The sequence below is a fragment of the Myiozetetes cayanensis genome, unplaced genomic scaffold (genome assembly GCF_022539395.1).
Source record: "Myiozetetes cayanensis isolate MyiCay16 unplaced genomic scaffold, myiCay2020 scf2-11, whole genome shotgun sequence".
NCBI lineage: Eukaryota > Metazoa > Chordata > Aves > Passeriformes > Tyrannidae > Myiozetetes > Myiozetetes cayanensis.
In genome coordinates this window covers 22,064,869-22,080,410 of record NW_026087411.1, presented here as the reverse complement: position 1 = coordinate 22,080,410, position 15,542 = coordinate 22,064,869, and the positions used below count along the sequence as shown (strand labels likewise).

General features: G+C 38.0%; 1 protein-coding gene across 2 annotated transcripts in view; it reads left to right on the top strand.

Moving 5' to 3' along the window:
* Positions 1–15,542, top strand: part of PPP2R5A (protein phosphatase 2 regulatory subunit B'alpha) — a 46,919-nt gene that overhangs the window by 8,709 nt on the left and 22,668 nt on the right. For both annotated transcript variants that reach the window (XM_050316120.1, XM_050316121.1), the window contains exon 2: positions 12,563–12,759. In XM_050316120.1, the coding sequence (XP_050172077.1) occupies positions 12,563–12,759 (197 nt within the window). The remainder of the gene's footprint in view (positions 1–12,562; positions 12,760–15,542) is intronic.

The window sequence follows — 15,542 nt, the reverse complement described above, 5'->3', positions numbered from 1 at the left end:
TTTTTAAATATCTGTCTATCTTAAAATCATTCAGTGCTTTTGAAAAGGTGTCATATCAGCAGTTCTGGACAGATTAATATTCTGTTTAAGCACTGAGGGTATATGTATTGTGTTCTGATGAAAAAACACACTTCCATTGAGAAGGCCATAAAATTCAGGATAGCTGTTGTCATCCTGACTCCTGCTTTAATCTAACAGGCTAAAGTTACTGTTCCATAGCAGCACGTGGATTTTGAAGGTTGGAACTGCAGATAAATTAGACTAATAGGTAGTAAATATCATCTGTTTTATAAGACTCCCTTGGCAAAATGCTCTGCTCAAAACTGGACAGTGACAGCTTCTTTTTAATGCCTGAATCATTGATTTTATCAGACAGTCACTGAACTAGTTTCTGTCATTAACAGTGAAGTATCTCTACAAGATGCCTATTTCATAGTATACACCTGACTTAAAAGCAGAACTCATCATAGTTAGGGTTGCCTAGTTTTCTTTCACAAGACCTTATTCTCAGCTGCTTACAACATTGCTGAACTGTTTGTACTGAAGTTTTCCATGCCAAGTATGGACAGTTTTATTTGGAACCATTCCTCAGGCTAATTTTCTTAGTTGCAGCAAAAACAGTTCAAACTGCTTCTAAGACTAGGGGAAAAATAAATTGTATATTGTCGGTATTGAAAAAGTCTAATTTGGTCTAAATTTTTCTTTGGTCCAGTTGTAGCTGTTGCAGCTCAGTAGCAAGACTGATGAGTGTGTATTTACTATGCTGTTACGTATAGATCCTTCAGGATGTGCTGTGCTGCTCCCATCTGCTGTGCTCTGTGAGGCTGCTGTGCGTGGCTTTCTTTGGGTTTCTTGTCTGCAGCACTGCTTGCTAGGCACAGCAACTCAGCACATGGAAAACCTGTAGTTTTCTGCAAGCAAGAGCCCAGAAGTACATTATAGCTGAGGGGGTAGTATGGAACTGGGGGGCTGACTAGAGAAGCTTGAGCAGAAAGAGAGGGCAGAAGCCAGCTCCTCTCCAGTGGGTGCAGTGAGCTCAGTGTTTGGAGTCTCAACAATCCTGTTGGCTGTGAAACTTACTGGAGATGTTTCTTGTCATATTCTCTTCTAATTTCTTCATAGCATTTCATTACAACCTTGGATTTTTTGAACTTCCCACGATCTTCCTGAGACTTCATGGGCTTAGGGGTTTTGTTCTTTACATCAGGAATTGATTGCAGATGAGTTGATTCATCAAATGAGTCTTTTCTTGAGATTTAAAACTGAGGAGAGCATAAATGTAGTGGCTGTGATTAGAGCATGAAATTCACTTTCAGTTGTTGTGTTTAGTAGTACTGCTTCTGGCTGCTATACTTTCAGGGATGAGGTTGGGAAGTGAAGCTGGGAAAGAGTGGTGAAATGTGCATGCAGGATACCAGGGCTCAGTGTTTAAGGGTAAGAAGGCTATGGGGAAGAAACAGCAGCCTGATGAGAATTGAACAGACCTGTAGCCCGCTAAAATAGTGGCTTGTATTGCTGTAATGGATATGGGGAAAAAAGGCTACGGATTAAAAAATTAAAATTATGCTGGTATGTTGGCTGGGTACCACGGGGAAAAGGTTTCTATCTCATTCTCATTCATCTCTTTGCCATTGTTTTTCCTGACCTTACCAAGAAAAGCTGTGGTGAAATTGGTGGGTTTTGTAATCTTTGTTGATGTAACAGGGTTCAGAAGAGAAATACAAATCTTGCTGTGGAGTTGGGAGGCCAAGGTGCGAGTAACAACAAAAACCTGTATTTGCACATGTATATTCAAGAACAGTGCTGCAAAAGGAAGATGTTGTAATTCTAGTAAGTGATTTTTAAAACACTGAGAATTTAACAGACATTAAAGTTGCTCCCTACTACAACAGGAAAACTTTCTGTGTGTTATATGAGTTTCAAATTACTGATTAAAAATTTATATCTGAGACCATCACACACTTGGAGACTTGACAAGCTGTAGGTAGCAGGCATGAAAGCAGCATGGTAAGTTTTTTCAGAACTAAAAGAGCAGGTGGGGTGAGCAAGTTTAGAGAAGGACAGTATAGCATAGGCCAAAGTTACAGCAATATGTCTGAGTATGAAGGAGTAGACAGTTTTATTTCTGCTGTAGTTGTATTTGAGAATTATCAGAGTGCATCACTGCATAAATAAATGAACTTCTAGAAGTGATTTAATGCATTACTTTATTTCTGTAGATGGTTGGTCCTTTTAAAAATAACAACACAATTTTAATTATATTAATTTCTTCCCAAGTAAAATTTTATAGGAAAGTGTAGGGAAATGTTTTTTCTTAAAAAAAAAAAAAAGGTTTTAATTTAGAGTAGTTGTGTAAAAACTTTGCAAAAGTGTATCGTGTTTTCCATTAAAAATTCTATGCTTACTTAATATATGACCTATATAAAAGACTGGAGTCTTGCTAGCAGCATAAATTTTGGTTCCACATCTATGGAACAGCAATAAATGATGAGAACTCAACTTCAGTTTTGAATTATATATGTGAAGTAAACTTGTGTATTTTCAGCATCACTGGATTCTGTAGAAAAGCAGTAATTTTATTTTGAGAAGACAAGTTAAGGTGCAAATGTCAGAACCCTTCTGAGAGACATAAGCTTAGTCCCACTCTAAAGTCAGGAAGGACAAGATCTGGTAATTCATCTCTGTGTGTATATTTCCTTAAGAGAAGGAAGCAGGATCAAAATAAACCCAGTACATCAAAATGGTGTAAATTTAGTTTAAAAATAGCCATGAGATTTTGCCAAAAGGGAATATGCTTAAGTGTAGGGTCCCTCATTACTAAGTACTCGATGTTTACAATTTTTGATAAAACATAGCTGCTAGAGCATGGTTAAAATTGATGAAAAAGTAGCTCAGCCTTTTATTTATGAGGCTAAGTGTTTAATTAAAGTGAAGTAGGCAAAGAGATCCTGCAAGTGCTTGAATATTTGTCTGCTCAGGATGATCTGATCTCAATCAGGTCGGTGGGAGTTTGGTCACTGAATGCAGCAAACCCAGGATTTCACCTGTCTAATTTAATCATAGTTCTTCCTATTGTAACATCATTATAAGGTATCTCATATTATTTGTCTGAGAAGACTGAAAAGTAAGAAACATTGTTTCAGCCAATTCATAAACTCTTTGTTTATCCAAGGGATTAATCCAATACTTGTAACTTCCGCACAGATTTACAAAGGGATTCAAGAAGCGATTTTTCCTTGCCTTTTAAAAAACTAGATTGTTTCCTCTCGCATACATCTCCTATTAAATTACTCCCCTATACATCTCCTTCACATGTAAAATAGCTAGGTGCTAAATTAAAGGCAAAATGAGTTTCTGTACTTCTGCAAAAGAATGTTTAAGAGCAACCCCTTGGTTTCAAATAAAAGCTGTTTTTATATTGCACTGAGCACTAATAGTGCCATGTGAAAATTACATAGGTGTTCCTTCAGTTTCTGGGAAAACATAAACAAACTTGATTTGTGATGTTGACTTGCATATTCAAGTGTGATGTAAAACTGGTACAACTTCATCTTACTCAAAATTAATTGTATACTTGCATAAAGTGAGGAAATGATTGGGGAAGAATGCAATTTAATAGATTTTTTTATCTTGATAATATTACACACTAGATCCACTTATGGCCTACTTCATTATTAATACTTAATAATTATAAACTACTGTAATTTCAGTCATGTGAGTTTTGCAGTTGACTTTATATACAGGGAACTTAGTAAAATTGTACAGTTTCTGTGCTTGGAAACTGAAAAAGTGCAAACAGATTTGGTTTCGTAGCAGAGTGCTCAGGTTCCTATGAAGCAAAAATGTTTTTAATGCAGCCCTGTATAATGGGTTTAAAGCTGAACCTGTGTGGCACACAGCTTTTGTCACCTGTTTTTCATCTCTTTATCCCCTGGTAACACAGGTGCAGAGCACTACAGATAAAGTGAGGTAAAGCAGACGGCAGGGCTGCTCAGGTTATTCTCTTGATTCTTTGCAGGTTAGTTGTTAGAAATGCTACCTTGAGTCCTCCTTGTCACAACCTGAAATTACATTCAGCAATCCGAAATTTTGCTGAACGCCTTAGATAGTATTCCTTGAGTTTAAGTGCTTCCATTTGGGGAAAAGTATAATTAACAGTTTATGTGTCAGGAACATGGAGCATCATACTGATTGTCCTTTCTGATCTTTTTTGATTCTGCAGTCTCAGAAGCTTGGTCTGTAGTCCCTTTCCATTTCTGTAGGGTCTCCTGGGTCTTGCTAGTGGTGAATTTTCCTGGCATGGGAGTGAGGTGGCAGGAGGAATCAGTTGCCGTATGCCAGCTTCTCTGGGTGCTTTCAGCTTGTGGCTAATGCAATGGAACCTGAGTTAGACTTTAAAGAGAGGACCTGTTTACATACTCAGGGCTTTGACCTTTATATGCCCTCCTGTTAGGATTTCTTGAAAGCATCTCTGTTTTACCATAACAAAAACCTTTGTTGCATTTCAGTATAACAAAAGCTGTTTAGGAGTTGTCTCTTCTGTTTTGGGAAAGCAGTTTTAATACTTTGTGTCAACTTCTGTAATTTTAAGTTAAAGGTTGCCATCCATCCGATATTCACATCTTCTGAGAAACAATTTCCCATTCAAGACATCAATTACTCTCCCCTTTTCCCAGTTTAATGACTTGGCTGGGCATCTTAATTCTGTGCCACGATTTATCGACCTTAAATTTAGCAGTATCTTCCTTAAAGAGTCAATATTCCTAATTTATATTAATTCCAAGATCACTGTTACTTAATAATGGTGAGCTATTCCACCTGAAAGGAGGCAGTAGCCAGGTGGGGGTCAGTCTCTTGTCCCAGGCAATCAGCAGTAGGACAAGAGGGCAGGGAGGTTTAGGGGAGGATATTGGAAATAAGTTCTTTACAGAGAGAGTGATCAGGCATTGGGATGGCCTGCCTAGAGGGATGGTGGATTCACCGTCCCTGGAGGTTTTTAAGATGAGGCTGGATGTGGCACTGAGTGCCATGATCTGGTAATCACAGTGGGGTTGAATCAAGGGTTGGACTTGATGATCTCGGAGGTCTTTTCCAACCCAGTTAATTCTATGGTTCTATGACTTGTCAGGCCAGTGAAATGATTATTTGGGCTAATGTCTTGCATGCAGGACAGAATACTGAGCTCTTAGAGGCTCTGGATATATTCAAAATAGGCCTGCCGTGGCATGTGATCAGTCAGTGAAACTGCTTGATGCGTTTTAAATGAAGACAGCAAATACAATTGCAGTGTATGCCAAAAACATAAGGGAATACATTGGGGAACATAATAGTTGACTTACTGATGGGAGAAGACTTGTTTCATATACAAGAGGAGTAGGGGGGTAATTGTTCTGGTAGTAAGGTAATTGTTTTTTGAAAACATATGCTTCAGCTTTGTAAGAAGTGAAACTTATTTGCCTGTTCTAGTAAATATAGTATCACTCTGAACAAAACTTCATATGGTTAACCATATGCAAATTCCTTAACTTCTCAGTACTTTCAAAAGCATCATTGATTCAACTGTGTCAAGTCATTGGACAAAATTTTTTTTCTGTTTTTCTTTATAATTGTTGTTTCACGGAGCTGAATTTCAGTCAGATTCTGAACTGGTGGTGTGCTCTTGAGGAAACCTTTGTATTGTTCGAGTTGTATACTTTAAGGGTGACTTCAGGTGGTTTTTGTCCCTATTTCAAGGGTGGGTGTGTTTGGTGAGTCTTTTTTTGTTTGCTTAAAGAATCAGTAGTGCTTTAATTCTGCTTTTTGAGGAAGTATGGTAGAAATGAGGTGAATTGTGGTAGGCCTGGTTTCCAGAGTCTTGCTATCTAACATTTTAAGGACCAAGAGATAATTTCTATTGCTTTTTGCATCTGACTCCATGTTGTCTTCTGTAATTAGACAGTAGGAAATAGGGCTATTAATATGAAAGCATTTCACCAGGATACTTTTTTACTGTCTGAAGTGTCTTGGCTGACTCAAAGCTTAATTAAAATCAAGGGATTTAACATGGTAGTAGCTGGAGACTCTTAGCTATACGAGATTGTTTCTACTGTCTTCCAAGCTTTCTTATAATCTAGATAAGACACTTGCAGTTTATTATTATTGCAAGAAGTCCTGTCACAGAATTTGTGACAGATGTTGTTAGATCAGCATGGGCTTTTCAGATTTTCTGGACTGATTTGTTGAGGTCAACTCCTGGCCATGTGGAGCAGCAGATGAGACTCTGAACAAACAATATCTGTTATTGGATATGAGGTGGCTTTCCAGGAGTACTTTTATGAAGTGACTTCAAAATTATCTGTAGCCTAGACTTGTAACTAACTCTGTAAACCACATTGCAATGTGTGAATAAAATTCACTGTTGATTGTTATTCTCATCTAATCACATCTAATATGTGATTTTTTTTTTCCTTCCCTGGCATGTATCACAAAATTATTCTTAAATCCGGAATATTATAGTAAACAAAATTTATGATTTTTTTTTTAGCTATTTCAAAAGAAAACATATATTTACTTGGATGGTGGTATGATTTTTAGCTGGGTGTTTTTGCCACTTTGAATATGGCTTTGCATAACTGGTTGGAGAAGGGTGTACATGAACTTGGGTGAAACGTGTGCTGTAGGGACAATTGAGCAAGTAGGGTACCTCTGTGTTTTGAAGTATTGTTCATGTGGATGTTTTGCCTGATGACCATCTGCAGAATAGTTCACGTAAACATGGAAGTACAGGAGAAGCTCAACTTGTTATCTTGATTGCACCTTTGCAGACTTTCTGATTTCTGAAATGAAGAGGGTGAGTGTATGAGCCCATGAGTTCTAGACAGGATTGACCAATGTGCCTTCTGTACCTTTAATTCTGTACCAAGTGTTTTGGTTTTTTTAAATCTCCTATAGGTAGCATGAATTTCCTTTCAATAGTGATTGAAAATACCATTTTACTTCATTGTCTTCCAAACCTCCTTCTCTAGTGAACAAACCTACTATTCTATAAGGACTGGTTAATTTTTAAGATGCATAGTGTTGCTCTGACTCCCTTTTCTGTCCTGGAAAGTCAGAGCTCTGTTTACTGACAACATGCAGAAGAACTTACTTAGCCCCTTCTAGAGTCCCAGCAACAGCTGTAGATTTTGGTGTAACAGGTAATTTGAAAATGTGTCCTGTTGAACCCAGAACGGAGGGAGAAGAGGAAAAACCTACAGTCCTGGTCTACTAAAAAATGGTACTTATTCTTTAGGGTGACAGTGTTTTTTTTCTACGTGGAAAATCTGCTGAAAAGGTTCCTTGGATGCCTAAGGTGCTGCACAAGTGCTCATCTGAGTAGCCCCATCAGTTTCAGTTGGGTTGTTGAGCTATCAAAAGCTGAAATTGTGGGAAAAGCTGTTACAGATGTATGGAGTTACTGGGGAATGTTATACACTGACAGTGTAGCCAACTACACCATGAGATTTTATACAGGAACCAAATTTTTCTTTAAGAAGAAGCTCTAAAGTGATAAAAAACAAACCGAAACCCAGAATAAAACAAAACCCCCAAAAGGTATTATTCCCCAAAAGTATCTAACTTCACTGAAAAAACCTACCTACACATTATCTCGTGTCTTTATAGTTGATGTGGTTCCACAGGAGATGGTAAACTTAAGCTAGCAGCTCACTGCAGAGCTTCTGCTCCCAACTCTCATCCTGTGTGAGAGCTGATGCCTATCAGGCCCCTCCAGAAGCCATTTAACCTCACTAATATGACCATGTTATTGAGTTAAAGCAGCTTACGGAAGAGCCTGACAAATTCCAGAGCCAGTGTTGATGGATGGATGTGACTGGGAACAGCGAAGAGGAAGGGAAGAATAAATAGCAAGGGAGTAGCAGGGAGACACCCCTCTCCTTGATGCCAGCCAACTGCTTTGCTGCTTGTCAGGCTGCAGATGGAGATTTCTGAGAACCTGGAAGCACGATCAATCCCCTATTGTAACATCAGTTGCATAAACACTGCATCTCTCTAAGATGCTTTACTGTGCCTGTAACATCCACATTGACACTCAGATGCTAAGAGAGATCACAACAATAATGCACACAGGAACTCTTCAGGACAAAAATAAAGTTCAGGTTAAATTGGAGTCCCTGTGCTTGGTTTATGTAGGTTAGGGCAGAGTTTATCAGACCAACTCCTTTCCAGACTAATGGTGTCTCTGAAAAGATCAGGCTGTATGACAGTGCTGATAACTTACTGATGTGAAGAAAACCCCAAACCCAAAGATTTGGTGTCTCAAAGTACGTGTGTTTCTTTCTAGCATGTCAGTGTTAAGGCTTCATTCTGCTCTAGCAGATCCTTCCACCATGGAGCAGGGCTGCACACAGCACAGGAAATGTAACCAGACAACAGGCACTAAATGCTAAACTTTGCACAGTGGAATGCCATGTAATTTTGACATGATCCTTGTCATGTGTTCAGTTTGTCAGGGAATACGTAGAAGTGTAGGATTGTCACCAAGTTCAATTTACTCTAAAGAGTACAGCATGTGTGGTACTTTATTCCATAGTGTCATTGTCCTCTAAGTGCTTGAAAGGGCTGTGTATGAACTGCTTGAAGAGGCTCTCAGAGGAAAAACTTACTGGCTGTTTCTCTGGCTTCTGCGTCTTCCTGGGTTGGCTTCTTCAGGAAAAAGTAGAAATACTTAATTAGAGATACTGAAAAAAAAAAATAAAAGGAAAATTGTTGGAAATGATTGAGAGGGCTTACTTTGTATTGGCAGGGAAAGTATGATTTTTGAGCTTGCCATTTGTGTAACTGAGAGAGTTTTTGTGGCTTTGGAGTCTGGTTTCTGCTGCTGAAGGCAGCAGGTTCTCTGGCTTTGTGTTGAAGGTCTTGGGTAAACGATGAGAAAGAAGTATCTGTCTTTTCCTTCTGGCCTGTAAACACAGGAGATGAATATCCTGTAGAAGACGACACTGTAGTCCCTGGGCTAGTGATCCAGTGCTGTTTGTAGCTCCAGTTTGTAGCTACCAGTGAGGTGGCTCTGTGATTGTGAGCTCTCTCCCTATCTACGTTTTGTTTGGGCCTTTACTGGAAAGATTCGTCTCTTAACTCAGTATTTCATGCTTAGATTTGCACTGATGACCTTATAAATTTGAAAGCATTCAATTTAGAGACAAATCTGTGCAATCATGCAGTTTTGATATTTAATAACTTCTGCTCAGGATGAACTTCCAAGTCAACTTCCTTGTAAATTTTATTCCTTGATATTGTGGCTGATATGTGTGTCTGTAATGGTGGGTTTTTGTAAACAGTAGAAATAGTCTGTTGAGAATTTCAGTATTATGAAGTGCAGCAATCAAATTAACAAATTTAATCAGGTACAAACACTTTACTATCCATCATGGAAATGACCAGAGGCAAGAAAGAGTCATGGTTAAAGTGGATCATAATTTACAATAATTCTTCTGGTGCTGGATGTTAAGTTTTTGTCTTTAGGATTTCCCACGATCATACTTGATTCAGGGTTGTTTCATTGAGGCATCCACTGTCTTACTTTGAACTTAATTTATCTTCTATGGTCCTTATGGTATTTAGGGCATTTGAAGAATAGCAATTATCTTGAACTTCACATGTATGATATAAATCTTGATAGATGTTAGGTGGAAACTGGCTTAAAAATCATGTCACAGATTGTTAAACTACTAAAGATAAAAGGTGCAATGTTGATGCGATTGTGGTGGAGCAGTTTATTTTATTCAAAGAAGTAGAATAAGCTATTATGTTATGATTTTTATTGTGGGATAGAGTTGTCTAGCTTCCACTGTGCTGGGATACTTAAAGACAAGGCTCTGAGAAGTTAAGAGCACTATCTGACAAACAAATTTTCCCCAATCACTTGGTGGTTCCCATGGTACCTCTCATAACATTCCTGGGACAAATGTGCAATGTGTCAAGCAGAGACTGAGGACACAGAGCCAGGTTGTGCTGATATAACAGAACTGACTCTCTTGTTACCTTATTTATTATTGCACATAATGTTCATCTCTTTCAGATTACTAAAATAATAAGATGGTAAAATAATTATGATTCCCCTTATAAGTAGGAGAAAAGAATGTGTGTGTAGAAGAAAATACTTCCTTTGGCTTTGCTTTAAATGTTTTAGGAACAAAAAACAGATTAATGGGCTGCTTTTTCATTTGGGTAAATGTATCTAATTGAGATAGATCGAGTTGCTAATGAAATGGACTGGTGATGCATGGCAGGAGAGAGATTCCCTGATACTCTGGTATCTCACTAAAAGTGGCTAATGCAGGAATTTCTTTGCTCTTCTAGGGAAGGTAGTGATTTAGTTATTTTGCCTGAATTCCTGTTACTGGCTTTTAACCTTAGATCTTTAGTCTATTTTAACCACTTTTAGAAGAATTCAGATACTGCCTGCTGATTTTTGAAACCTCTCAGTAAATTTTGCTTAGTGATACTTCATTTTTATTTTATTTTTGATCATCACCTAACTACTCTGTATTAGCTGTGTCTCACTGCGAGACCTCTGTAACTTGGAGTACAGTTAAGTTTGTAGTGAGGAAAAACAAGTAGGCTCGACTCCTGTGTTAGTCTGGGTATCAGCTTGGTGCTAGCGGCAAAAAAAGCTGTCCTCCCTGTGTCGGTTCCTTAAATTAGGCTTTTTTGGATTTTATCCTCAACATGTCACTGTTATTGCTTTGTTGCTATGATACAATACTTACTCATGCAATCCACTCTAGAATATTAGAAGATCTGAGCTGAAATGTTATGTAACTTACAAATGTTTTTACAACTGATGTTCATTATTCTGCAGAGTGTAACAATTCGTGTCTTTGTAGTTATCTGAGCAAAATAAGCATCTTGCAAGGGTTTTTTATTCAAAAGAGAAGCGGTTAAAATTGCAGAATTGACATTCAAAAGTGAATTGTTCTTTGTGAGGGAGCAGTAATTGCTGGCTTTTTCAAAAGCTCACTGAAGTTGTTATGCTCAGCTAATAGGATCGTAACTGTCAGGTGGGGAAGGGGAATACAATGCAGTGCTCTGGAGTCGGCATTTTCAGGGCAGAGGGAGCAGTTTGAATTACAGTGGAGGTGTGTTAGTCCATTGTAACAATTACTTTTTGCTTATGGAAACGAAAGAATTCTATCAGATAATTACTCCATACTAAACCCAAGTTTTGACTGTTGTTGTTCCAGCCTCTAAATGAAAGGTGTTCTGGTAAGAAACTTGAGAAACTGACATTACCAAAGAGTGTCTTGAATTGTTAAAGGTACAATCTTAAAATGAAGTTTGTTCAACTAGAATCCTTCTAAAACAAAGAGTTTTTTGTAATTTGTTCAGGTTTTAAAGTGAGACTTTAAATTTTCAGTACTCAGTGTTCCAATACAGTTGCCTTTTTCTTGTCTTGATAGTTTCTTTGTGATAGAACATCAGTGTTGTTAGCATTGTTCACTCACTGCAGTATCGCTAGGGGATGTAGTCTGGCTTTAGACCTATCTTGAAAATTCTTTGGGGGGGAGAGCATTCTTTATTTGGAGATAAAATTGGAAATACAATTTTTTCCCAGAAAGAGTGAAGTCCCAACTGGCTGATAGATGAGGTGATGCTACATTGCCAAAGTGGCTTTGAACCCCCAACAAATAATTAAAACAAGAGCAAAATTTTCAGTTAAAACCATGGCTGCTTTTGTTGTGCTTATGCAACTTTGGAACAGTTACAACATATTAAAGATGTATTAAATTTTTAAGGTGTGTGGTGCTTAATAATCCATCCTTTTTAGAGTTAATGTGAAATGCTAATGGAGAAATTTTGCTTATCAGGTTATAGAGGTACTGTGCTCTAAAATGAAATTGCCAAGTCATAGCCAAACACGTCTTAATAGGCCAAAAAATCTGGAAAACCCTTGCAAGACCAAGATTGTAATAAATTATTTAGGCTGAAGCAGGGGTTAATCGTTTAGAAATATTGGAGTTGATTCTTAAGAGAAACGTTCATCACATGGTGTCAAAAGTATGTGAAGCATTTTGCATTGGGGTAAAAAGACAAGGTTCCTTCAAAGCAGATTTTACAGCTTTTAAGCAGGTTACATAATAGAGGATTAGGGAACAGAATGAGACAAATCGGATGAATGAAAGGTTAGTATGATGCACTGCTTCTGTGTACGACTTTTGGTGGGGGAGAGTTGGGATTTATCAATGTCAGTGCATTTCAAATGAAGGTAATTCAGGCACTGATTTCCTGTAAATTGTATTTACTGCCCTGTGTTTGTCCATTATTTCTTCTGTGTACCAAAAGTTGTGAATGGTGGGTCTTTCATTCTAACATACTCAAACACATTTTCAGTTTTGACAATATTGCTTATTGACTTTCTGTCTATAGAGCATACTATTCCCCATACTAAAAAAAGCCAAACCACTGTACAGTATCTATGCAAATCTTTGTCAACAACATAGATTTAGAAATCCTGTGTTTGCTTCTGCAGACTTAACAGTTGTTTGGTTTTGTTTTTGTGTTTTGTTTTTTTTTTTTTTAATAGATGCCACCTTCAATGAGCAGCAAGATCTTTTTTGTCAGAAACTGCAACAGTGTTGTGTCCTCTTTGACTTCATGGACTCTGTTTCAGACCTGAAAAGCAAAGAAATTAAGAGAGCAACACTGAATGAACTGGTTGAATATGTTTCAACAAATCGTGGAGTGATTGTTGAATCAGCTTATGCTGACATAGTGAAAATGGTAAGTAGAATGCTTATGTTATAGTTTGAATTTTAATAAAATATCTTAAACAGTTTGTGATTCTTGTGGCATTTAACTCAGAATTACTACTGGTTATTCTGCTTATACAATATAATGTAATTTGTTAATGATAATTTGGCTTAGAAAGGCTTGTAAAAACAAACAACTTCTAAGTTTTAATTATTAGCTGAAACATGATTCAGTCAGGTTAATTAAAATGAAAAAAACTGCTACATTGCAGGTACTTGGAGTCTGGGTAAGCTTTCATGTTGTCCTCAATCAGAAAATGGCAATATATTGACGCTTGTCTGTCTCTGTTTATTTACAAGCGGCAGGGAAGTGTCAGGCTAAAGTTTTCTGGTAAAGATTCATGCAGGTACCAGTGACAGCAGAAAGGCTTATCCATGTAAGAAAGCAGCTCTCCTTTGTAAATACTTTATATGTCTGTTTGTTACTATTTTGACCTTGGAGAGCTGTGCTGGAGTAGCCTAAGTGGCTTGCTGAAGTTGTGAATCATAGGATGACGTGTACTGTGCAATTTCTACTTTTGGTTTGTTGAATGAGCCACAAAATATCTATGGTTGTTATCTGCTAGCTTTTCTGGGTGTTTATATGCATTTTCAAATGCTTCTTAAGTGAAGTTTTAGGTAGGCCTGTGCTCCATGTACAGAGAACACGACTGAAGGACACTGGAGAATAATCTGGAATATTTTATATTTGTTTTTTTCCTAGAAATTTGAAATGTAGAAAGAATGGTTTTAGTGCCTATGCATTTAGGTAAATGGTTTTCTAAACTTTGATTAAGTTTACATAGATAAAATGCTGACTTCAGAAGAGCTCTCAGGAACATAAGCAGACCAGTTCAAATATACAGTCTGCAACTTTTGTACTTCTTCGTACAGTACAAGCTATTTTTTTCTTAAGGCTTGTTTTGGTTGTTGTTTGTTTTGGTTTTGGTTTTTATTTTTTTTTTTGGTGGGCAGCTGATAGGGAAGATCAGATCTTTAATATAAATAAGCATAGAAGTTTTGCCATTCCACTGAAAGGCTAGGATTATTGAAGACCTTTCAGTCCTTTTGGCTGTTTCAGCAGTTGCTTATTAAGTTTTACAAAAGATCTAGGACACTGGGGGGTTTTGTATAGTTTCATTTTTTTAAATGACCTGGGTTTCTGTCCTAAATGTTTTTTTCATAAGAAAATAATAGGACAAAATATGTTCACCTCTTCTTAGTTTTGTTTTCTTGATGCTGGTGGCAGCAAACCTGAATCCTTGCAGTATTTTTTATTCTGTGTGCCCTCTATAGCCTCTTGTTAGAAGAAAGAATATACTAACTACCCTATCTGACTTGTTGAAGGGAGATTTTCTTTTATATTGGAGTTGTTTTCTTTTCTTGGTGGTAAGGTAGTGTTGAGCTGTTCTTTTGAGGTTATTGTTGTTGTGCAAATGACTGGGCTCTGTGGATACTTGTTTTTTCTTCCATAACAAATTTCCATCCCCTTTTCTCCCCTAAAATGACAGGAAGTGAAGAAGGCCTTAAATGCTCTGTGAGAGCTTTTTGAGAGCTTGAGACAAAAGATCCCTCCAAGCCTGAATAGTATTTCTAATCTCCCTGGCAACTGGCAGCAGAAAAGGTCTTTGCTGTGAATTAGGACGAAGTACCAGCTTTCAGAAAAAACTCTGGATGGATCTCCCTCCAAATAACACGTGTGTCAGACATGAGGCCTTTCTTTGTAGCAAAACTTCTGTGAGATTTAAAAGTTACTGTTTTGGTTTTTGTTTGGGTTGATTTTTTTTAAGTTTTCAGACTGTTCAGTGTTACTGCATTAAAAGAAAAAAACCTTTGATTTTTTTGGAAGAATTTGAAGGATAATGTTTTTTGGATGAAAAAGTAGAAATTTGCCTTAGTGAAACTCAGCTATCATCTGACTGGTAGGAAAGGACTGACAGACAACAGAAATTCCCTGAAAAAACCCAGAGTGGCATCAGTGGCAGAAGCAGAGCCTATTTCTTTCCAAAGCCCATTGTCTTCCCCTAGGCCTGGGACACCTTTCTTCCAACTTGCAAAGGAAACAGCCTGCTTTCCTTGGAGTTGCCTGAGTCTCGGGAAGGCTAAGTCAACAATCTCTTAAAGATAGCTAAAGAAAACGTTCCTGACCAGTGCATAGGCAAGGTCTGTGCAGCTGAGGAGGTCTCCCTGCATTCCTTCCCTCACATGGTGTCTCCATTACTCCTCTATCTCCTTGTGTCTGTCAACCTCCCCTCATTCCCTAACAGCATATAAAAATCAAATTTAGGTGAGACTGTCCTAACAGGTCAGATGAGTTGTGAATTCAGAATTTAAAAAAAATCAGGTATGCTTAATCTGCACGCTCAGAAATGTGAACTGAACCTAGTATCTCAATGTTTAGGTCCTTGATAAGTGTACAGACAATTAAGGACTTTTTTTACTTTGTTTTAATAAAATATATAATAATAATAATATAATGGCCAGTCTTCGCGAGCGAAGATCCAGGGAAGGTCTTTACACCTTCCAGCCTGCGCATTGGATTTTTTAGGTGAGACACAGTGTGCGCGGAACTGAGCCCACCCTTTAATCCTAAGGTTCATCTGCCGGGGCCAAGCGAGCTTGGACAGTGGCAGCGAGGTCCTTAGGACGTAGGTGGGTTGCCTTTAAGGGCTAATGAGCCCCACCTGCCCGGGAGTGGCCCTGACCGGGAATCGAACCCGGGTCTCCACGGTGATAGGGCGGCGCCTTTACCACTAGACCACCAGGGGCTCCAAT